We start from the raw sequence: 22,577 nt of genomic DNA on the forward strand, positions 1-22,577 counted from the left end.
TACTTAAAAAAATACTTTTGTGTAGGGGAGAGCATTTCATTATTTCTGAGGTGAATGAATGATCAATTCTTTAGGCAATATTTTTTTATTAATGTATTGAATTGCACAAAATTATTAGTTAGGCACTGTAGAATGAATACAGCAGTCGCTGCTCCTCTGCGCGTTGTGTCAGTGAGTCACGTGACGACACAACAACGAATCACAGCAGAGGAGCAGGAGGGGGAGGAGGAGCAATGTGGGCCAAGATGTGAAAGCGGCGTTTGCTCAGGAAGGTGGAAGACACAAGCAAAGTATAGTGAACGTAGAGGAGAGATATCTAAATTTAAATATCGATTCAATTACAGTTGTATCGATCAAATACCAATACCAGCGTTGGTATCGATACTATCGATATTTAGATCGATCCGCCAACCCCTAGTCACTGGACCCATTATAGGCACACCCAGTTTGCTGGACGACCAGATATAACTTCCTGGATTAATCTCTGGTCATAATGGCCGGTGAAAATAAGTTGAAGTGTATTCAGCCTCTCATCTGGACCTATTGGCTACTCTCACTCTGTCCCACTCTGTCTCTGCAAGAAATCTGTGGGCAATAGAAGTGGGCTCCGTGGGCCCCCCAGAGGTCCCTGAAGAGGTTCCAGGGGGTCCCCAGCACAAAGGGCAATCATTTATTTTCACTATAATTCCATCATAACACAGTAACAGCATGTATGACTATTTTGGTCATGGGTTTCATACACTTTCTGTTAAACATCTAAAAGAAAAAACCCTATCAGATGGGGCATGGGGGGCTCTAGGGATATCTTTTCAAATGCTGGTTCATGGTCTAATTTTTTTGCCGGTCCTTGACAAGAAAAAAGTATGGGAACCACTGGTTTAGGCAAGAAAACTACTTTGTAAGGTTTCTGAAAAGATCACGATTTGGGGTACAATAGACTATTGGCAGAAAGTCCTAATAGTTAGCTTATCCATGTGTACAGCAGATATTAGGCCTACTGAAGTGGCAATAAACATCCCAATCCTCTATGTTGAATTTGCAACAGTGTTCCAACTGGTAACATTTTGCCTTTAAGCAACAGAAAAAAAGAAAGAAAGGAAGTAAAAGGAAATAGTTACTGGGAGATCATTATAATGAGTAGCTTACAGAACTGCAAGGAGAGGAAGAGTGAGAAGGAGATATATACAGTGTATATATATATATATATATATATATATATATATATATATATATATACACACATGCATATATATGTACGATCAATACACTACAGTCTATACTCGCATGGGTGAAAACAACACAAAAAGTCAAATTAATTGTGACAGCAGAATATAAATACAGCTCTAATAGTAAAGACAGTTATCATATGTCTAGTGATTGAATAAATAGCCTATTTTAACCTTTTTTTTAATTTAAGGTCCATTACAAGTAAAAGCATGGTACTTTGTTTAAAAGAGTATTTAAGAAAAATAACATACGTGTTAAGAGCTAAACTAGCCTACTAAATCATCTCTCAAAAGTAAAAGTAGCCTTCTCAAATGCTGAATCCCGCCTGTCCTTGTTATATTACAGTATTGTAATTAAATTAGGGGTGGCCGCAAAATGAAAAAACGTAGACTAATAATACAAGACAATAAGAATTACTCAAAGGTTTTAGTATATACTGAGGTACCTCTGGTTGTGTGGGCGTCAGTAAGCATGGCTGCTTTGTGGTAATTTGGGATTACAGTAACTAATTCACAGGATCAGACATTAAACTACAGGCAGCCTGGATGTCTGGGGTGAAGAGCCATGCACTCCCGTCCAGCAGGTGGAGGTGTGTCCACAGTTGCAATGCTCAATCTCGAAACATCTCGCGACATTTGCAGGTAGCCGCCGGCAACGGGCAAAATAACAAGGTCAGAGACCAGTGACACGTGCGTGAACACCAGCTGACCAAAGGTGTGCAGACTGTTAGGCAATCACTTTCTAGAAGCAAGGAGAAAGCTCCCGTTCTTTAGTTCTTTGTCGTCTCAGAGATGGCCAGAGGAAGCCGCAGCCGTTCCTCAGCTCCAGCCAGGTAACTAACAGCTCCAAGAACTGTTGGGCTATAGCAGATAGTCTCACGTGTCCTATTTAAAGCGCAGGAATTCATTTAGACTTTAAACAGATTTGTTGCGTATAAAGTCACCGGTGCCATGTCGAGTCTGACGTGAGGTTAGGTCTTGGGAAGGTCACACTAGGCAAGTCGAAATAGAGATGCTTTGTAGCGGAGAGGAGTTGGGAAGGCTTATATTTCCGTGGGCTTATTCAGTTGTCCTCCAACATGACACACAGTTAACGACCACAGTGCATTGACAAGTGTTTTGCTTGGGTTGTGATTGGGAGTGTAACAAAAATAGTGTAGTTCCACAGTGTTATGTTTGCCTAAATATATTTGTGCTTTGCTCAGTTACAATGTAGCAAGTAAATGTCAGTTGGGGGGGTAGATTTAAACAAGAGTATACTTTATTGATCCTAATAGGGGACATTACATTGTTTCCCTCTGTTACACACATCACAGGACTGAAATACACACACATGCCCAGGATCTGTATGCACTAATGGAGAGATGTCAGAGGGAGGAGGCTGCCCATTACAGGTGCCCTGAGCAGTTGGGGGTTTGGTGCTTTGCTCAAGGGCACCTTCGCAGTGCCCACTTATAAGATATACCGGGATCACATATCACAGAAAAATCATGTGTTATCAATCTTGCCCGTCAGGTTACATCATACCTGCCCGGTTTACCCTTCGCTACTGTCACTACGGCTTAACTCAGTTAGTTAACGCCGTCTGGATAAGTGATCCTGAGAAGACAGTTAATCCATAGTCAGTCATGACATGCGGTTTTTTTTTGTTGTTGTTTTTTTTTGTCTGAGGAATTTATCAATTAACTTAACAGTCATCACCATGCCGGTTCCTACTTCTCTAATGTGAGCATTCTGCATCAATTATAACATTTGTTATTATACACAGTTCCCCTGGGACTTTTAGCAATTTGAAAGCATCACTGTCTTGTATCCTGTGATAGATATTTGTCCTTATTTTATAGACTAAAGAAACAGGCACACATTTTCCCTGCAGCCCTGACTGATACAAGATACATCCTAACCCTTCCTTTATAGGAAGAAATCTTTACACCACTAAGCCCTATGCCAGAGGGCACAAGGGCTTTCAAAAGTGTCACTTAGGTATTGTCCTACAAGAGATTTACTGTTTTTTTCGCTCTGTTTGTAGCCCAACTCAAACCCATGCTCCGGCCCCCGCCCATCCACCTCCTGCTGCCTTGGCCCCGGCTCCAGCTCAGTCCCAGGGTCCTGGGCTCATGGCCCAGATGGCTACCACAGCTGCTGGGGTGGCAGTAGGCTCGGCTGTGGGCCATGTCGTTGGCAGCGCCCTCACAGGAGCATTTAGTGGCAGCAGCAGCAGTTCAGAGCCAGCCAAGCCGTCGTACCAGGTAAGAGGTAGAGTATAATCAGACAAAGGATTAGGATGGATGAAACACTAAGCAAATCAAATAGGTCATCACTGTTTTTTGGAGATCTTGCACTTCTGTGTTTGTTTGAGTCTGACTTTGTCTTTGTCTTTTTCCTCTCCCCTGTCTGCAACTAGTTCAAAAGCAGAATTTTCTACACCTGGCCCAGTTATTTGAAGAACTGATGCTGCTTTTACGTTTCTCCACAACTATTGTACCCCAAATAATTTACGGAAAGGCTAACAAAAAGTTCAAAGTTGCTGTGCGCAACAATGTGTACATTTTATGATGAACCTAAAAATAAGTAGGTCTACCAGTGAGTGCCAGGAGAAAGACGTTTTTAAAAGTGTTCAGCACTCCGAATGTTTGTAGCTTCTGAGTCTCTGTGGTTTGAAGTTTAGTTTCTATATCTGCTTTATTTGACATTTCATGTTAGCTTATAGGAGCCAAGTTAAGTTACAGCTGATAAAGAACCATTTATCTCATTTCCTGAATTTGCTGCTTCATACTAAAAACTTTTGAATAACAAAATAATTGGACTTTTTCGGGCCGGGCAATATATAAATATTATATTGATATACTGTATGTGGCTAAATATCGTCATATATTTTGGATATCCAGAGCTCAACAGCTAGCGTGAAATGAAACATTTAACAGCCGCTGCTTTGATGACTCAGGCTCAGTAGCTTCTATGTAGCAACGGCAGAAGTTGCGATGTAAGAACAGGAACGTGTTTGGCAATATCCTACATAGACATTTTAGATATATCTGTTGATTGAAAATAACACCCAGACTATGCGACCAAACCGAAGCTGACCTCCTTTAATTTGCTTGCGTCTTTCCAGGAGCCCCCCCGGCCTGCTCCAGCCCAGACAGGCCCCTGTCACTTTGAGGTCAAACAGTTCCTGGACTGTGCCACCAACCAGACTGACCTGAGTTTATGTGAGGGCTTCAATGAGGCGCTCAAACAGTGCAAGTACTCCCACGGTGAGCCTGTAGTGAATGATGGCGGCAGCCACATAATACAGCACTGCTCACAGCAAGCCATGAGCACCTATTGGAAATTGTTATCTTAACATAAAGCACCAGTTTTGATTTGTATAAAATAATTAATGTAACACTTTAATTACATTTGGATATCCTGGCATATTACATGAACATGAACTTTTATGATGTTTAATATGGCAACTTCTCATAAGAAGCTACAGCATCTCCTTGAACATATGTTTAAAACGTAAGATTTTAGTATGTCCCAAGTTGACCTCTTTTATCTGTTATTCTGTAGGTGTGACATCACTGGTGTGAAGAATCGGCGTCAGCTGTCACAACGGACATATTTCACTAATGAAACATACTGTAGACCATGACCGTGTACCTGTACCTCTGGCAGTGAGACACCTGATTGGTTTTGTTGATTAATGTATGGAATGTTTTTGGGTTGTACAGTGATAAACCTTGAATAAATAGCTGCTATCTACTTGTACTTTCTGTCAACGTGTGTTGTCTTTATTTCTGTCATGTCAGGTTTTCAGCCATAAATTGACCTTTACTGTAATATTTAGTATAATTCCATTTTCTCATTTATTTAACAGCCAGTCATTTCTTTGTAATGAAGGAAGTGGACCAGCAGAGGAGAACAAGTCCCCATGGCTGGAGATTGGGGTGACTCTGAAGCTTGCTGTCGGTACCCATAGACAGTTAAAGAAATGGACCAAAAGATCCCATTGTTCTGGAGGAGACCAGCGAAGGAAAATAGAAACACTTTTCCAGTGATGGCTGAGCATTACTGCACAGCCTCCAACTGTTGTAAGTCTTCTGGTAGCTGTGCCAAGAGAAATCTCAATCAGCAGAGAAGGAGAGCAGATAGACACAGGCTAATTAATACAAAATTACATGCTAGTTAATGTTAATAATTAAACCTAAACAGCTAATGTAAGTCAAAACTGATAAGCTTATCCTGGCCATACGGTGATTTGTCGACTATGCGACAGAAAGTCCCGAGGTTATGACACAATTGTTGGCCTATTTTTACAAAAACGTCTGCTACAGAGCCATTATGTGAGGTGCAAGGTAATGGAGCCTTTTATACATTGTTGTGTTTCGTTAGAAATAAACAATGCACAAATAGAGTCTTTAAACACTTCAGATGTAGTTATTCACTGTCAAAGTGGCGCCAAAATGAATGACGGGCAATGGAATGCTAACGCTGGGTGATGTCTTGGTAGCATCAAAATGGCGCCATAGGGAGCTTCGCTTAGAGAGGAGAGTGTCGTTCCCCAATGTGAGGAGAGTGCAGATTTGAGTCGCGCATGCTCGGATGTAAACAGTTTACGGCAAAACGCGTCATACCTGATGAGAGTCTAGTCAGATCGGCTCTGGGCGAGTGCAGATGTGAGTCGAGTGCAGATGTGAGTTGCGCATGCTCAGATTTAATCTGTTTACGACATAACTGTCCTACTGAAATTTGTGAAATTATGAAATAACAAACTTTTCTCATTACAAACATTAACAGAAGATGGGAATCATTTCAAAAACGTAGCTATCGATGATTGTTTGATTGCTAACGTTAGCTCAAAATGCCATTCAACTGACAGCCTTTGTTGTGTTTGGTTGCTAACTTGTAGCCAGCAGTGAACCAACTTCATTAAGTAGGTCCATTTTTACTGTATTGACATTACAGAAGTTTTTTACAATTATTTTTATTAAAGATTCATATCAAACATACAAGGCACATTGCAAACATGCAGTCAATTCTACAACATGAATTGAACATTGATACATTTTCAAAAAATAAATAAATAAAGGGAAAAGAGACCAAAGGACTTACTAAGGAATGAGTTTGCATAAGTATTAATAAAAAGTAGGGCTTTTTTTGTTTTGCAACATTTCAGGGACTGTAAAGAAATATATCATTTAGAAAGGCATTAAAGAAAGGGGATGTTTTAAGAAATCGACATTTTTGTATGACATTTTTTTGACATTGCAGAAGTCTCTTGTTAGCATCTTGTGTGCTAGTAGTCGCAAAATGACGCCTGCGCAACTCATAGCTTCACTCGTGGCAAAGTGACGCATGCGCGACTCAAATCTGCACTCTAGCTACATTGGGGAGGGACCATAGACTGTATAACACGACAATGCAATATATGTACAGTCTATGGGAGTGACCGAGAGGCTTGCCCCCTTGGTTAATCTATTAACTGCACATAGCTACATCCGGTTCTTCTTTCAAAATAAAACTAAATTGGTGAAAACAAATTGGGTTGCAAATTCGGAAATGAATACATTTAATTTTTTTTTTTTTTTACTAAAATTGATAATTGGTGTTTTATGTTAGGATAGAGTTTTTTATCCTATGACTAATGTAAGGCTGATTGTTATCAAGACTGTAAAAAGATTGTTTAACTCACTTCCAATTCTTCAGCACAAAAAAACAGTCTGTGGTCTTAAATTTGAAACTATAAATGCCACCCTGCACTACAAAATAGGAAAAAAACAGAAGCAGCAGAAATTTGGCTTATCGTTCTAATTTCTCGGACTTATTTCGAAAGTTACAACCGGAAGAAGGAGGCTGCGGAGGTTCCGTGGCTGTCTTGCCACTCGTCCTCCATGCAGACTTGTTAGCAGACCAAATTCGTCTAGACTCAAACATGCCTTTCATCGAGTTACAGAGTAATTTACCGGCCAGCTCATTTTCGGAAGAATTTGTGAAGAAGCTGAGCTCGTGCGCCGCAGCTGCTCTGGGAAAGCCAGCGGAAGTGAGTAGGCTCCATTAGCAGCTAACGTTAGAGGGTCCAACAAGGTTCCAACAAGGTTCCAACCTGCATGTCGAAGCTGCTCTTCTCTTCATTTTGGTGCGGATCCATGAAAGCAGCACATTTACGTTAATCCTGGCCTACACTGTTGCATAATAATGTCAGTACATCCACAGGCATCTCAGTGTAAGGCGCTTTAGGTTTCTCATGCAGTTAACACAGAAGTAACTTTACACTCATTTGCCACAAACGCCGCTTAACCATTGCAGTTAGTTCTTGATTCTATGGCAACCCAGCTTTAACTAGCAGTTAAGAATAGATTTTAAGCCTATCTTTCTTTAACCATGCAACAGACTTTGCATTTGTTATTAACAAAGCTATTGCATGCGCATAGACTTAGACTTAGACTTAGACTTCTCTTTATTGATCCTTTGGGATGACTCCCGCAGGAAATTGAAAGTTCCAGCAGCAGTTTTAGCAAGAAAAAAAGAAATGAAAAATAGATAAAAAGACAGTATAAAGACAACAAAATAACAATAAAAATAATAACATTCGTCAAATAAACAAAGAAAAGACCATCAATTATTATTATTATTATGGCATAGCTATAATGAGGATTGCAACCATAGAAACAGAACTAAAGAATTGTATCTGCTATAAAAACCGGTATTATATCTGCATTTACTGTCTTTGGGAAAATATCCACGCTGCATGTCTATAAAAATGAAGACCGAGTCAGTTCCTCTGTTCTGGGCAGGCTTTGACACACAGGAGAATGAACTCTGACCTAGTGGTGGGATAATGTGCTCACGTGGTCTTTGTTGATATGGATTATGTGTGTTTCCACTCACTCTTCCCTCTCTGTTGTGTTGACCCATATTTAACATGGTGGTCGTCTTTCAGAGGATGAATGTGGTGGTGAAACCTGGGTTGCCGATGCTGATTGCTGGCTCCAGCTCTTCGTGTGTGATGCTGTCCGTGTCTGCTATCGGCGTGACTGACACTGCTGACAAGAACAAGGAGCACAGCGCCAAGCTCTTTGAGTTTCTGACCAGAGAACTTGGGTTGACGGAAGAAAGGTGAGCTCTGCCTGCACAATATCAGTTTGCATAGCAATGTGAGGGCAGAACTGTTGTGTAATAACAAGACCTGTGCTTAATCAAAATGTTTTCCTAGGACTACTTTCAGTCACCATGATTTATTCCAACGAATTAGAGTCTGAAGAGAGACCGGATTAGAATCTTACTTTCTATCCGTTGTCTCCTCTGTCGCTTATTTTTTAAAATAGTATCCTGCATTGTCGTTTGCACACCTTTTTCCACACATTATTCCTTCCACGTCATTAATGGACTCAACTCATCCGACTACTACCTGACTAGAATTAAGCTACACGCTGACAACGGTCAGACATCACGCCACTCAGTTTCCCCAGGTGGCATAGCAACAACGCAGGAGTTTCAGTGTTGCCGGGTAGAACTGACAGGATTTCAGTCAAACCAAAGATATTACTGCATTTTGCAACCACACACATAGGCCTATTATAGCCTTAACTTTCCCTTGTCTCTATGATTCAGTAATTACACTGTGTAGTTTCAAATGTATTAAATACATTTATTTTTTCCTAAAATGAAAGGCCTGACAAATCTTCTGACTCCTTCCCGCTACTGCCCGCTCCCCTTGATTTCACTGCTCTATCCATCCCTATCCCGTTACCAACAGTGTGATTGACCACCCTATTGTGAGTCCCAAAAAATTGTGACCCTCTAATGCGCAGTAACGCTCAGCCATCACCGGAAAAGTGCTTCTAATAGACATCACTGGTCTTCGTTGAAGTAAAATGGCGTCGCTTTGGTTCTTATGGAACCAACGCAGCTTCTAGGCAAGACTACCAGGCCAGGCCTCCATGCTTACCCAAGGTAACGTGACCCGATTTGTTCAGGTCCCATTCCCTGACCAGTCAGCTATCTTAACCTTAACCACTTGAGGCCAATGCCTGACCCCAACCAATCAAGCTGCTTCGTAGTGCGGGACTTGCATAGAAGTTACGTAGGATCCGTAATGACGCATCAGTGACAGCTTGTGAACTGGGATCAAACTAGGCAGCCCTGATCAATAATGAATTAAGATCCTGCACTTTGCCTAATTTCAAAGTTTGACCGCAGCTCACAAGCAGCCATTGACACTACTTTAAAGACTCCTTGGCTCTGATTGGTTGTTTTCCTTCGGGCGTGGTAGGACCTCGCAAATGCCACTAGGAGTACCAGGAGGAGGCAGAGGAACATGACTTCCTTCACAGATTATCTGGCTCATGTGCTACTGTCAGGATTTCCTGAAATTTCAGCAAATATGACAAAATCTCATTTTTTATAAAAGTTATCTACTAAACTTTTTTTTAGAAGGGGAGACTTAGTCTTTTTACCATTTATCCAGTGTATTTATAAGTGCTGTCAGTTTAACGGCGTCTATTCTTTTTATCGTGAGATTAACGTTCCTTTTGGCCTAGCTAACTTGTATCTTCCGCAATGAACTCTGTTCCGTTCCGAAGTACGTTCATATGGAGTTACAGTACACTTTCAAACATTTTGGACAGTGATCTCCCTCACGTACTTGACACACTGGTGTTTGGCTTTTTAGCCGTGCAGCTATTGTACATGGCTTTTTGGTTTTCTTAGATACAAGTTAGTAGAGTTGACAGGGCCGGTTTTGCACCCAAGACAATGTGCAGCAAGTTGGCAAGTATCTTACTTTTAATGTGGTTTTCTCAATCTGACTACCAAGATTGAGGAAACGCAGCAGGCTCATTAATAAGCGTCCCCTTTGCTGTCGAGATTTTTACCTTTTTGCAGTACTGTTGACAACTTTGCAAGGCTACTGAAGCCTTTGTCGCCCCCACCGTGCAGGTCATAGTAAATTTACCTAGAGGGTTTCCCCACTAACCACAAGAAAACACATTTCTGCCATCCACTACTGTGTGCTGACTGACAATGCTGCATATCTGTAGTGGAGCAGTTTTACTCCAGCACAGCAAGGTTATATAAAAGTGGATGCTGTACCAAATATGTAATAAGATCGCTTCTTCCAGTTTGGACCCTGCGGCTCTTCATTCCCTCAAAGTTCTGCATTGCCAATATGATTTCCAGTTGGTCCACAGCAATTCGCATGTCACAGTTGACTAAAGTTAATAAGTTAAGAAAAGACAGCTCTGGGCTCAGCCCACAGGTCTGGTCTATTTTAGTTTTCTTTCTTTTTTACTTTTTAGCCCTAAAATGAGTTACTCATCATGTTTGCTTTCATGTTAAACTTGAGTTGGCTTTTCAATTAACAATAGACATCAGAACAATCTTACACACGTATTACTATATGATACACGTCCCAGATGGACTTAAATTCAGCAGCTACAGTCTTTACCTCCATTATCATTTCTGTTTCTAATCTGGCTGCACTCTTTTGGTTTGTAGTTTGGCAGAACTCAGTCTTGCAAAATGGACGGTCTTGGTTAAAACTACAACACACGTTTGCATGCAAGACACGACAGACTCACTGTGTTTCTCCAAAGGGAGTATGGCAGGAAGTGATGAATCATAACTTTAACTTATTACTGATAACTGCTAAATGATTGACAGCTTTGTTCTGATTCCCAGGATTGTTATTGTGTTCCACGCGCTGCAGCCTCACCAGGTCGGGAAGAAGGGAACCGTCATGAGCTTCTTGTGAAAGACGTTGTGCTAATACATTTCACAATCCTAAAAGAAGAAGAAGACACTAGATCAGTATGAATCACACATTGAAGTAAAGAATAATTCATTTACAGGTACTGTATGTTTCATATCCAGGTGCACATTTGCGGTTCCTAAAGCTGTAAAACATAATGTTAATAACTTCTATTTGTATTGATTAAAAGACGTGTGGCTTTTGTAATCATCACTTGTATTACGTGTTATTGAAGAAGACAAATGAGAGTTTGACTCTGTTTAATCCAATCCAGCCACTCAACTAACACCAAACACACACCACGGGCTGAAGGGCAGTTTGAGGGGAGTGAAAAGAAATCCCTTAACCTGTTGTTTAGTCAGTTTGTCCCCATCAGGCTTGGATGGACTGTTTAGTTTCTTGATGAGATTGAAGCAAGTTCATGGACTGGCATTTGAATACAATCACCTGTAAAAACTGTTTTTTTAATACATGTAATTTTTCTTCTTTTTTACATAAAACAGGTTCATTTGAATAGATGCATTCAGCTTATCCTTCAAATAATAAAACACTATTAATAAACATTCTTCAGTTTGAAACCGTAGAACCTATTTTTCATTACTTTGACTTAAAGACATTATTTAAGAAGGCTTTTTATTAAATAAAAAGTAAGTTGAAATCATTCCATTTTGATGGAAAGAAAGAACTGCTGCCTCTTTTGTTAATAATGACATTTTCTACATCAAGCTTTTTAGTAAACATAGATGTCTGTTTAAAATGTAGAGATGCTGTTTATGAAGATGTAGATTTTCTGCAGCGTTATGTGCTATTTGGAAATTAGAATTTCTGACAATCAAAACTACAATGTCAACAGCAGATAGATCCCAGTTTATAATTGGTTATGCAGGGCAACCAGGAACATAGAATTTACTAATTTGATGTCTGTATTTTATATTCATTTTAATTTGACCATACTGGCATCATGGCTGTTAGAAGAAAAAAAAACCAATTCATTCACAGAGCCATCATAGTTTAATCATTGCTTGTTGTTTGATAACTTGTAGACCATGTTTCATAACCTCTTAATTTCTACTGCAATGACTAACAGCAGGAACATAGAGAATTCTGAGTTCTATGTCAGAGGTGAGTCAGTTCCCTTCCGCTGTCTGTCTGATTATTTCTTAAACCTTTTTTTCATAGAGAACAGATTCAATTCAAAGTTCACAATGTACTCTTTAACTACAGTCACTAAGTGAGTTCCTCTCTGCCAGACAGATCCCCAACTCTCTGTTCTCTCGGCTGAAAGTTTTTATTACTAACAGCAATGAGGGAAAACCTTAACATTGTGAAAACTCCTGAGACAGAGAGGCTGGCCAGGAAAGGGGGCAGGGCTTGGCTCCCACCGTGAACTCGGCTCTCATGACCCACCTTAGTTAAATAAAGGATCGGTGGTAACGTTGGTAAGAAAGTCGACGAGAGAGCGATCCAGAAGCAAGGATGGCGTTAGAGCTGTACCTGGACCTTTTGTCTCAGCCCTGCCGCTCAGTGTATATCTTCGCGAAGAAGAACAACATTCCCTTTGAATTCAAGAAGGTGACGCTGATGCACGGTGAGTTCAAGTTGATGCGGACTATGGGAGACTAACGGACCAGGACAGGGAAACTGGCATTTACACAGCCTGCTAAATACTGACCAACGTTATTTCCTAACAGGGTTAATGCAGCATCAGTTTAGTTCTCAGGTTTTCTAATCATGTCTCCATGTTTTTGTGGATTGAAAAACAACACTTAAGGGGATGATTGTTGTAACTTGTGACGGAGATACATGTGTGAAACTGATAACGATGGGTAGAATTTAAAAGTATTTGATATCCGTTTCCGTTCCAAACTGCTATATTGTCATTCTTCAGTTTCAGTTTTCAATTTTCAGTTTCAGGAAGTTTCTTCTCCAAATAGAGTTCTGCGTGTGGCGCCGCTGTGAGTCAGGGCCAGGCGTTCTGAGGAAGAGGAAGGAGGAAGAGAAATTAGAAATACCCGTCTCTAATCCACACAGCGCAATGCCTGAGTGGTATGAGCATGTTTTTCTGTCCCAGCCGAACCTGAGATGCCAAGGCAGATTAATGATCGTGTTGAGTTCAGTGTCAAAAAGTCAGTTTTCAAGACCAAATTCTAAAATTGTGTCTAGGATAGGCCTCCTTCGTCTTAGTCTCGCATTGCCGACCTATCTCCACAGCGCCGTACAGTATCTTCATCTTAACATAATGTCTGTGATTTCTCCCCCCCCCCCCCCAAACATCGAGTTCTCTTTTCTCTTTTGCTCTGACTGCAATAGCTTACATGCATGTAATAAAAAAGGATCAAACGAAAATCTGTTTTTGAGATAAAACTGAGATTTACCACGCTACTTCTACCACGAGATCAAAATGTTGTCATTTATTTTCATGAACATTTGACATATCAAGCAAGAATTTGCAGTGGTTGTTTAAAGTACAGTTTACAGTAAAACATTTTCAGGCACTACAGGCTCAATTTAAATAACAATAATTCAAAAAAACCTGGCTGGATTGTTTGTGCAGGACAGTCTGAAGATGCAGTGGAGCAATTTTGGTGTCAATTGAGCAAAAATTGTGGGAGGAGCTACTACTTAGTAGTGGACTAAAAAAGTAATTAATTTTATTATTCTTGCATCAAAAAGACAAGTGCTAATCCCTAATATTTTGATGCCTTAACCCCGTTCATAACCCAGTCATTATATGCTTAAAATAATAAGAAAGGAAACTTTGTTTTGTGCAAAATGAGTTGTCTGACAAGCAGTTATAGTATTCTTAGTACCGACAGTACCGGTTTCTACACTCAGTCAGTACCAAAGATCTTATTGCTGCTGCTGTTTGTGTTTGCTGGTTTCAGGTGAACAGTATAAAGATGAGTTTCAGAAGATAAGCTTGATAAAAAAAGTCCCTGCTCTGCGAGATGGAGACTTCTGCCTTACTGAAAGGTAATTATTTCAATGTTCTTCAACGTCTGTCTTTATAAGGTAATTCCCCTGTATAAACCCATGTGTCCTGTGTGGTAGTCATTAGTTACGTTTGCCTCTGCAGCGTTGCCATCCTGCTGTATCTGGCAGATAAGTTTAAGACTCCGGACTTCTGGTACCCAGCTGACCTGCAGCAGCGTGCTCGCATCATCGAGTATCTGTCGTGGCAGCACACCGCTATCCGTCTGCATGGATCCAAGATGTTCTGGCTGCGGGTATGTTCACTGACACCTGTGGTGGTCTCCTATTTGTAAAAGTGTGGCTTACCTCCAGACTGAAAGACTGAGGAATAACGTGTTATTCTAACTTACAGCCGTGGATAGAGGTTTCCTGCTGCTTTCCATTGTTCTGCTGGTGTGTGCAGTTAGATATGTCAAGGCAGAGCAGCAACTTCCAGGTCTGAAAAGTGAAGCCAATGTGGAAGTGCCTTAAACCTGCATTCTATTTTCTGTTGCATGACTAAAACAACATTAAAAACAGGTTCTTTCCTGAGGCTATTCAGCAGCAACACCGTGCTTAGCACCGCCCATGACAAATGTGATTGGTTTAAAAAAATGCCAATAAACCAGAGCATGTTTTTCTCCCATCCCAGAATGCTGTGTGGACTAGCCAGACCCTCTTTGCATTGCTGTGGAGGAAGATCTGGCAAAGCGAGACAAATGGGGAAATGACCCTACTTCTCACTTGATTTATTACGTCAATAAGCACACACCCATATTAACATAACGGGTTAGTGACCTACTTGTTAGTTTCAAGTCTTCATCATTACAACATGATTTAGTAAATTATGGTTCCATACATTTTTAAATTGGCTATAAAGTAGGGTATTTCAAAGTAGTTTGTTGTATCCTATATCATTTTCTTTTCATACTCATCATCTGTGTGACATTAAATGTGCTTTGCTTACTGTAAATCTCCAAAAACTAAAGAATGGAGATTATTCTCTCACATCAAGAGGATAGTTTTACATGGAACATTGAGAAACCTCCTTGTAAACGTAACTCTAACATTATCCAAGTTTCTGGGTCAGTTCCCTAAAGAGAGACACACCAGCCAAGTGAGGACAGAGGGCCAGGAAGAAGTTACTGTCCTAATGTGGACATTCTCTAATATCCGTCCGTAGGTCAATCAGTACACAGCCCAGCCGAATTCTGTCGTGTGTTAGATGTTCAGAAACTTGGATAAGGTTGATGATACAGTTTTTCACTTTCTACTTATAGGCTATGTTCAGGTTTCTTGAGCAAAAATATACTAAAATTAAAAAATGAGGGTCATCCAGCAAATCTTTTTTAACCATGGGTAACTTTTTCCTCAAAGCAATCTGCCACCATCTGCCAGGGGATGATACTGGGATGTATACAAGTGCACATACCCGATAGATTTATCTGTAACATGATACATTACCTGGTAATCATCATGACTGAGGTAAAAATGATTGTTGCTGTGACAACTTTTCAGTATTGCAAAGTCTGAGTATTGTAAGCATCAGTGCAGTGTTCGGTGTCTGGTCCGCCACTCAGGAATCTAAAACCGGCTTTCCTGGGTTGTATTTCATTGTCTCACCAGTAACTTACTGCAGGAGCATTTTCAGTCTAAACGCTGTTAAACGTAAAGATTAATCTAAGTTTCCGAAATCAGAATATGATGTGCACATAATTAGGAAACCAGTGTCTCAATGCCAGACCTATTGCCACAGCGCTGTGGAGTAAGGTCTGGCTACACCCCAGATACAGTCTAGGATATGAGCAAAAAAAACTCTGGCTTGTTTGCTTTCTTGAAACCAATCACAGTCGTCGTCAAAATAATCTCGGGAAGGAACTTGGGTAACCCTTTGTATGAAGCCCATCTATAAGCATAGTTACAAGCACTCATGACTGTTCATAATGCTTCATGACAATAATCATAACACATTATAAAGCATTTTATAAATAAGGTCAAGTATCATAAAACCTCAGTATTGCTAGTCACTGACTCTGTCCCTTTTCAAGCCATGACTATAATGGACTATAAACATACTTATAATGTGCTATCATTTTACGTATTATAAAGTATTTTATCATGACTTATATGGTCAAGTATCATAATCATATTTTGATAAATTCACTAGTACTCTAGGTTTGTAAGGAGCTAAGGCACATAGACTGTAATATCCATAAAAATGAAAGGACACAGACAACAAAGTAAATTGCAAAATGAAACATTTGATATCTTAAATATGCAGGTAATAACTCAAACCTTTAAATAACGTGTGAGGCCTTGCATTACACTTTAGTTCAATAACATCAGGTTTCAATATTAATATCTAAATTTTTACCCACATACATCATTGTAACACTAATTATACAACTAACAAGAGCCTTCATGACAACAGCATTACACTTTTCCTCAATCTAAAATTAGGGTTGTGTGTTTGCATGTTAAATATGGCACTGTTATTTGCAATGCCAACCAAACCAAAACCGTTGCAGTTTAACGCCATATCTTTGGGCTTACTGCAGACACTAGGCTATGTTTGTAAAATGAAATTTTCCGGTGGGCAAGATGCTAGCACGTCCCAGTTAGATGCCGTAAAAACATTATTTATAGACCCAATCATTTACAGAAAGAACCAAGTAGGTCGGCCTTATTGCACAATCCAAATTTTCGTAAAAACTTGCAATTTTCAGTAAATTTTCAACTAAATTGCAAGCTCGAAGTTTGTTCTGGTTTCCTGTAGCGAATGGATTTTGAGAACAATGTGAGTGGAGGGCAGATTTGAATCATGCATTTGCGTCACTTTGCGACAAGTAGCATATAAGATGCTAACAAGAGACTTCTGTAATGTCAATACAGTAAAAATAGACCTACTTAATGAAGTTGGTTCACTGCTGGCTACAAGTTAGCGATCAAACACAACAAAGGCTGTCCCTTCAATGGCATTTTGAGCTAACGTTAGCAATCAAACAACCATAGATAGCTACAACGTTTTTGAAATGATTTCCACTTTCTGTTATTTGTAATGAGAAAAGTTTATCATTTTATGGATTTCACAAATTTCAGTATGACACGTTATGCCGTAAACTGTTTAAATCTGAGCATGCGTGTCTCAAATCTGCACTCGACTCACATCGGGTGGTGACAATGGTAACACAGAGCAGCAGAAAGGGAGGGAAAAGTCTGGCAATGTGATCATTTGGACATTTTCGGACACTTTCAGTTTGTCGCACAGACATTCTGCCCAATCTGAGATAATCCAGATGACATCACTATGACCTCATCAGAGATATTTTCTCAGACCAAATAAAGCTGAGTCATACTCCTCACGAGGGAACGTGGATTTCACGTGTAAAATCCAAATATATCTGTTGAAAATGCATCATTGGATGCGAAAATGTGAAACTGTTATGTCTCATGTGTCAGTGAGCCTGTGAAGAGTGGAAGAGACAGTGGAAGTCTAAAGGCCTATGATCGTAATGTCCTGAGTTTGAGTTGAACCGTCCTATTGTCCTCAAAACGTTTCTATATCAGAAAATTAGGTTTCTTTCAACCAAAATGTAAAAAAAACGGTCTTCACTAGTAAAATAAATCAGTTCACTACTCTTATGAATGTCTTGACTGAAAATTCAATTCAATTCAATTCAATTCAATTTCAATTCAATTCAATTCAATTTCAATTTTATTTATAGTATCAATTCATAACAAGAGTTATCTCAAGACACTTTACAGATAGAGTAGGTCTAGACCACACTCCAGAATTTACAAGGACCCAACAGTTCTAGTAGTTTCCTCCAGAGCCAGCAACAGTGTGACAGTGGCGAGGAAAAACTTCCTTTAAGGCAGAAACCTGGGACAGACCCAGGCTCTTGGTAGGCGGTGTCTGACGGGCCGGTTGGGTTAGTGGAAATAACAAAAATAGAAAAAATAGTAGTTTGTAGCAGTTCTTTGTAGTAGTTCATGGCATAGCAGGACACTGTGCGGCCTTACAAGGCACAGCAGGACGTGGCAGGGCACAGCAGAGTGTAGCAAGATGAACATGGCATCGCAGAACGTGTAGCGGGACCATGGCGACAGCTGCTACCATGATTTTGGAGCATCCCTGATCCGAGGGAACATGCTGGGGAAAAAAGAACATAAGGACTCCGGGGAATGACTCCCCAGAGCTAGGTTAGTAACACGCATTTCTGGGACATGGATGCACATAAATGAAAAGATAGAAAGATAGAGGAGAAAGGAGCTCAGTGTATCAAAGGATGTCCCCAGCTGTCTAAAACCATTACAGCAAAACCAAGAGAGTCAGGGTAAAGAGAGAAGCCTGGTCGGGCTAGAACTCTCCCCAACCGGATCGGGCTGTATGCCAAGTCTCCCTTTAGTTTTATTATATGCTTGATTATATGATAGAGAAATCTGACAACTATGACGAGAAGTAGGTGGGCCGGGTTAGGCAGACGCTGCGACTCCTCGCTCCCTAACAATAATCAAAATGGGTGTTTTATGTAATGTTATGGCATTTAAAAAAAAGAAAAAAGGTCTTTGAAAAAAGAGACAAAAATGACAGAAAAAGCTTCAAAAACGTTGGCAAAAAAATAACAAACGTCGAAAAAAGCGCAGAAAAGAAAACTTGGAAAAAACATTTGGAAAAGCTCAAAACATCAGGTTATAAAAAGTGACAAAAACATTCCAACAAAAGTTTGACCCAGGAAAAAAAATGGTCAACGGGAAGACAAAACAAAGGTTAAAATGAGTGGGAGGAAAGAGTTAACAGTTTTTCTTCCCAGCACTACAACAGAAGAGAAGAAGATTATGTGCTCACAAGCTGAACCCTCTGACTTTTGTTTTTCTCATTCTGTCTGGAGAAGTGATAAGGTTAAATTCTGCATATTTTCTAGTGTCCTTGGCTGTCTTTCAGGAAAAAACCCACATGATTTGCTCAGTCATTATCTCTGCCGATTTTATAGCAAAAGGCAGTCAAAGGTCAGTTCAGACCACATTTTGGCTATTGTTGTGGCTCAAAAATCTATACATTATATAGAAAAGTCCGCCTGTTTTCCTGTCACCCTTCTTTTCACTAGACATACCATGTTTCTCATTATGGTATATAGACAGAAAGGAAAAGCAGTCCAATGAGAGTGGCATTCTTTTCACAAATCACTTCAACACAACACAGCGGTTTCTACAAATTCTTTATCATTTTGTAGGTTTTTGTTTTGGAAACCGAGTCTTGCCGAGTCTACCCCTAAAAAGTGTTTAACAAGACATTTAAACAACACTTTGTATCAAGAACAAGCTCCTTGACAGAGTTGTTTAATGTGTTATTTAATATGTACTTCCAGTTGATTCAAATTTAAATATTGTGTTTGTGCTCTAGGTTTTGATTCCCAAGGGTCTGGGTCTGGAGGTCCCCCAGGACAAGATGGACGCAGCCTTGGAGGACCTGAACAACTCACTGAAACTCATCGAAGAAAAGTTCCTCCAGGATAGGCCCTTCATTGCAGGAGATCAGATCTCCTTGGCCGACCTGGTTGCCATTGTGGAGATCATGCAGGTGAGCAGAAACACTACATTACATCATTTCCAGCATACTTCATAGGGAACAAAAAGGGCAAAACAGCATCACTGATCAGTTTCAACCAAATATTCTTTGGTCTAACTCAGCTAACAACACAGAATCCATCAGCACGTTAGCGTGGCATTCACTACCGCGCCTGATTGTAACCATTACCACCAATTTCCACCAACTGCGGAACGTCTGCAAATCCGCTCCAGAACGACGGTGGACTCACTAGGTTTCCATTAAAGTCAATGTGTGTATTTCCACTGACTGCCGAGTGGTTGCGTTCCGAATCCTTCCCATCTCCGGCGACCCCACCGGAGCAGATACGCAGAGCTTCTATTTTTGCCAGACGCCGGACAGCTCTGCAGCCATTCAGCACATGGCAGATAGTGGGGGAAAGAAAGTCAACCACAGACACAAATAAAATTGAGAATGCGCACGGCGGATCATGCATTGCACTTTACCTTGAAAACACAGCACCGAGTTGTTTCCCCTCTACTCCTCTGGATGGAAACAAACTATTGTTGTTTTTGTGGTTCTATTCTACATAAATTTGCAAGATCTCGAGGGTCCTTGAGACTTCAGCTGTCACTTATGGCCACAGCCGTTCCACAACAAATTCGGAGCCGACACGCTGCGGAGCCGATCCCCACCGTTCAGTAGTTGGTGGAAATCCAGGGTTAGGCTACCAACAACATTTCAACAGACTTCAGCAGTTAAGACAACACACTCACAGTCTGTGTCCGTTGTTACAGACGTGAACTGACCACAGTTGTCTTGTTAATGGACTCACAGCAGTTCATCTCAATCCACGCTATAGAATATAGAGGAAACACAGTGGATATTTTGCATTATTTTTGGCATTTACAAAAAGTTGACTTGAAATTCCCCAACATTAGCCTAACATAAATGAAGTGAGGCCAATAGCTACCTAATTGTAGAAAACAGATTGAAATGCAGTCTCCAAAACACTGCCACAGGTTAAAGATTAGCATGTATGTTAATATTTGCTTCATACTAAAGGCATTGGTTTTAAAATGTTCTCTTTCAGCATTAATAAGGAATGATATAGGTTTGAAGTCAGGGGATGGCTGAAGAGTTGGCTTGTTCCACATTAACAGTCCTTCTCTGTGATTCTCTCACTGCCAGCCTGTGGGCTCTGGTCTAGATGTGTTTGAAGGGAGACCCAAGCTGAATGCGTGGCGGGACAGAGTCCGGGCCACTATTGGAACGGAGCTGTTTGACGAAGTCCACCAGACCGTCCTTGGAGCCAAGGATAATATGAAACTGATGGATGCCAAAACAATGGCAATCTTCAAGCCCAAGGCAAAGTTATTCATCTGAAAAGGAGAAAAATGGTTCTGCCCAAACTATTTGAGCAAAATGCCCTTCTCATTCCTGACAATAAAGAGATTACACATAACATCATGTGGCACTGTTGTTACTTACACTAGATAATACACAATAGCAGTTTTTGTGTGTGCGTGCGCTTGTGGTATGCAGAGCTGGGCCGGGGAAGCAGTCAGACACAGTTCTAAACTCATGTAACACAAAGAAATGTTAAATGAGAGATAACTGCTACACTGGGAACTGCAGTATGTCTGTGTCCACAGTCATCAAGCTATTTCCTTAATGCTTCACTGTGGACATAGTAAATGCACTAAGCAATCAGCTGTGCTCTGTGTTTGTGTGTTATGATGATTAGTCGTTCACACTGTGACAATGTGTTTCATTGAATGGCTCCTGCCGTGGGAGATAATGTAGGTGAGGTGTGATATAAAAAGGATCAATATGTGTTGGCAGCGATGGTGTGGCTCTTTAAATGAAGTTCAGAAAGACTGTCCTCGCCGGAATAACGCTCCCGTAGGTAGGTTGTTTAAACAGCGCTTCTAGTTGCTGTAGCAAATATGACGGGTGCAGAGCAGAAAGTAATGTGACATAGTGTAAGGGAGCCATATCAAACTAGTCAAACAAACACAGGACTTTCACCCATGAGACTGGGGTTCATCAAGTCTCATTTGAAAATAAAAATGAACCGCGAGTTTGTTTTAACTTAATGGGTCTACGGCATTTTCAGAGTCACACGCTAAACCGGAAGTGAAGTACGTCTGATTTTAACCTGAACCACGTTTTTCTAAATTTAACCAAGGAGTTTTTTGTGCCTAAACAGACCAAATCAATCAATACATAATATTTTACCTTAGCTTGTAGGCTACTAATTACAGGTGCAATATGTTTTATATGTATTTTTATTAAATTAATAAATGACCACAATGTGTAACCAGATGTTAAGGAAACATGCTAAATTGAAAAACTATTTTAGTATTTTCTCCTTTGAAAGTGTTTGTGTTTGGATTGTGTGTTGGTATCAGCTGTCTATTAAAAACACATATAAAAACTCAAACCCAGTGGGCTACAGCTGTAGTAAGCCCAGTAAAAGTATATGTCAGGTCTTGTCGTTCTTTTTAGTGCTACTGTGTTTAAAAGTGAACCATTAGAAAGTGCGGGCAAAAGGTGATGAATTTTGTCATTAAAGAAGCTCATAAAGTCGTCACTACTCAGAGCCATAGGAATAGATGGCTCAATAGAGCTGTAACTATCTGTCAGTACAGTGCTGAAAAGAAACTTGGGTTGTTCTTATTTTTTTTATCATTGATGAGTAATAGTCTGATCTGGCATTTCTGAGGGCCTTCCTATATGCTTTCAGACTGTCTTGCCAAGTCAAATATTGGAAATTCAGAGGTTAGACTTGATTATTCTTATCGATAGATGGAAATATTTGTGCTGTAGCCTGAACTATTTTACACTTCAGAATTTAAACATTTTTTAATCCAGAAGGAATTTTTGAGTCCAGAAGGAACTCAGGCTCAGGATCAGGAGGGGGAAGGTCAGCTACGTCAGGGACGTCTGGAGAGGGCTGCAGAACATCTTCGGCCACGACAAAGCTGTGGGAAGAAACCAAGCCGGAGGAGACAAGGACTGGGCAGATGAGCTGACTCTGTTTTTTAACAGATTTGACTCTGCCTCCTCACCTCCCTCTTCACACCCCCCAGCCCCCTCTTTGACACATCCCCTGGCC

General features: G+C 40.4%; 3 protein-coding genes across 3 annotated transcripts; all 3 read left to right on the forward strand.

Annotated features, from left to right (window-relative positions):
• Positions 1–1,833: 1,833 nt before the first annotated feature.
• Positions 1,834–4,981, forward strand: chchd10 (coiled-coil-helix-coiled-coil-helix domain containing 10). Its single transcript, XM_032524649.1, has 4 exons — positions 1,834–2,059; positions 3,256–3,475; positions 4,339–4,480; positions 4,779–4,981. The coding sequence occupies exons 1-4, from the start codon at positions 2,019–2,021 to the stop codon at positions 4,796–4,798; spliced, it is 423 nt and encodes a 140-aa protein (XP_032380540.1). The 5' UTR covers positions 1,834–2,018; the 3' UTR covers positions 4,799–4,981.
• A 2,034-nt stretch (positions 4,982–7,015) lies between these two features.
• Positions 7,016–11,204, forward strand: ddt (D-dopachrome tautomerase). The gene is made up of 3 exons (XM_032524661.1): positions 7,016–7,248; positions 8,149–8,324; positions 10,887–11,204. Exons 1-3 carry the CDS (start codon positions 7,141–7,143, stop codon positions 10,957–10,959), a joined length of 357 nt encoding a protein of 118 aa, XP_032380552.1. The 5' UTR covers positions 7,016–7,140; the 3' UTR covers positions 10,960–11,204.
• Positions 11,205–12,292: 1,088 nt separating this feature from the next.
• On the forward strand, positions 12,293–20,923 carry gstt1b (glutathione S-transferase theta 1b). Its single transcript, XM_032524576.1, has 5 exons — positions 12,293–12,544; positions 13,842–13,929; positions 14,033–14,183; positions 19,313–19,489; positions 20,648–20,923. The coding sequence occupies exons 1-5, from the start codon at positions 12,433–12,435 to the stop codon at positions 20,840–20,842; spliced, it is 723 nt and encodes a 240-aa protein (XP_032380467.1). The 5' UTR covers positions 12,293–12,432; the 3' UTR covers positions 20,843–20,923.
• The last annotated feature ends 1,654 nt before the right edge of the window (positions 20,924–22,577 follow it).

This window comes from Etheostoma spectabile, chromosome 2 (assembly GCF_008692095.1).
Source record: "Etheostoma spectabile isolate EspeVRDwgs_2016 chromosome 2, UIUC_Espe_1.0, whole genome shotgun sequence".
Lineage (NCBI taxonomy): Eukaryota > Metazoa > Chordata > Actinopteri > Perciformes > Percidae > Etheostoma > Etheostoma spectabile.

Bases quoted from the DNA above. Each gene is read 5' to 3' on its own strand.
- ddt (XM_032524661.1), top strand. From the start codon at position 7,141: ATGCCTTTCATCGAGTTACAGAGTAATTTACCGGCCAGCTCATTTTCG. The intron at 7,249-8,148 runs GTGAGTAGGCTC...GTCGTCTTTCAG, and splicing joins CTCTGGGAAAGCCAGCGGAA to AGGATGAATGTGGTGGTGAA. The intron at 8,325-10,886 runs GTGAGCTCTGCC...TCTGATTCCCAG, and splicing joins CTTGGGTTGACGGAAGAAAG to GATTGTTATTGTGTTCCACG.
- chchd10 (XM_032524649.1), top strand. From the start codon at position 2,019: ATGGCCAGAGGAAGCCGCAGCCGTTCCTCAGCTCCAGCCAG. The intron at 3,476-4,338 runs GTAAGAGGTAGA...GCGTCTTTCCAG, and splicing joins CAGCCAAGCCGTCGTACCAG to GAGCCCCCCCGGCCTGCTCC. The intron at 4,481-4,778 runs GTGAGCCTGTAG...GTTATTCTGTAG, and splicing joins ACAGTGCAAGTACTCCCACG to GTGTGACATCACTGGTGTGA.
- gstt1b (XM_032524576.1), top strand. From the start codon at position 12,433: ATGGCGTTAGAGCTGTACCTGGACCTTTTGTCTCAGCCCTGCCGCTCA. The intron at 13,930-14,032 runs GTAATTATTTCA...TTGCCTCTGCAG, and splicing joins GACTTCTGCCTTACTGAAAG to CGTTGCCATCCTGCTGTATC. The intron at 19,490-20,647 runs GTGAGCAGAAAC...TCTCACTGCCAG, and splicing joins CCATTGTGGAGATCATGCAG to CCTGTGGGCTCTGGTCTAGA.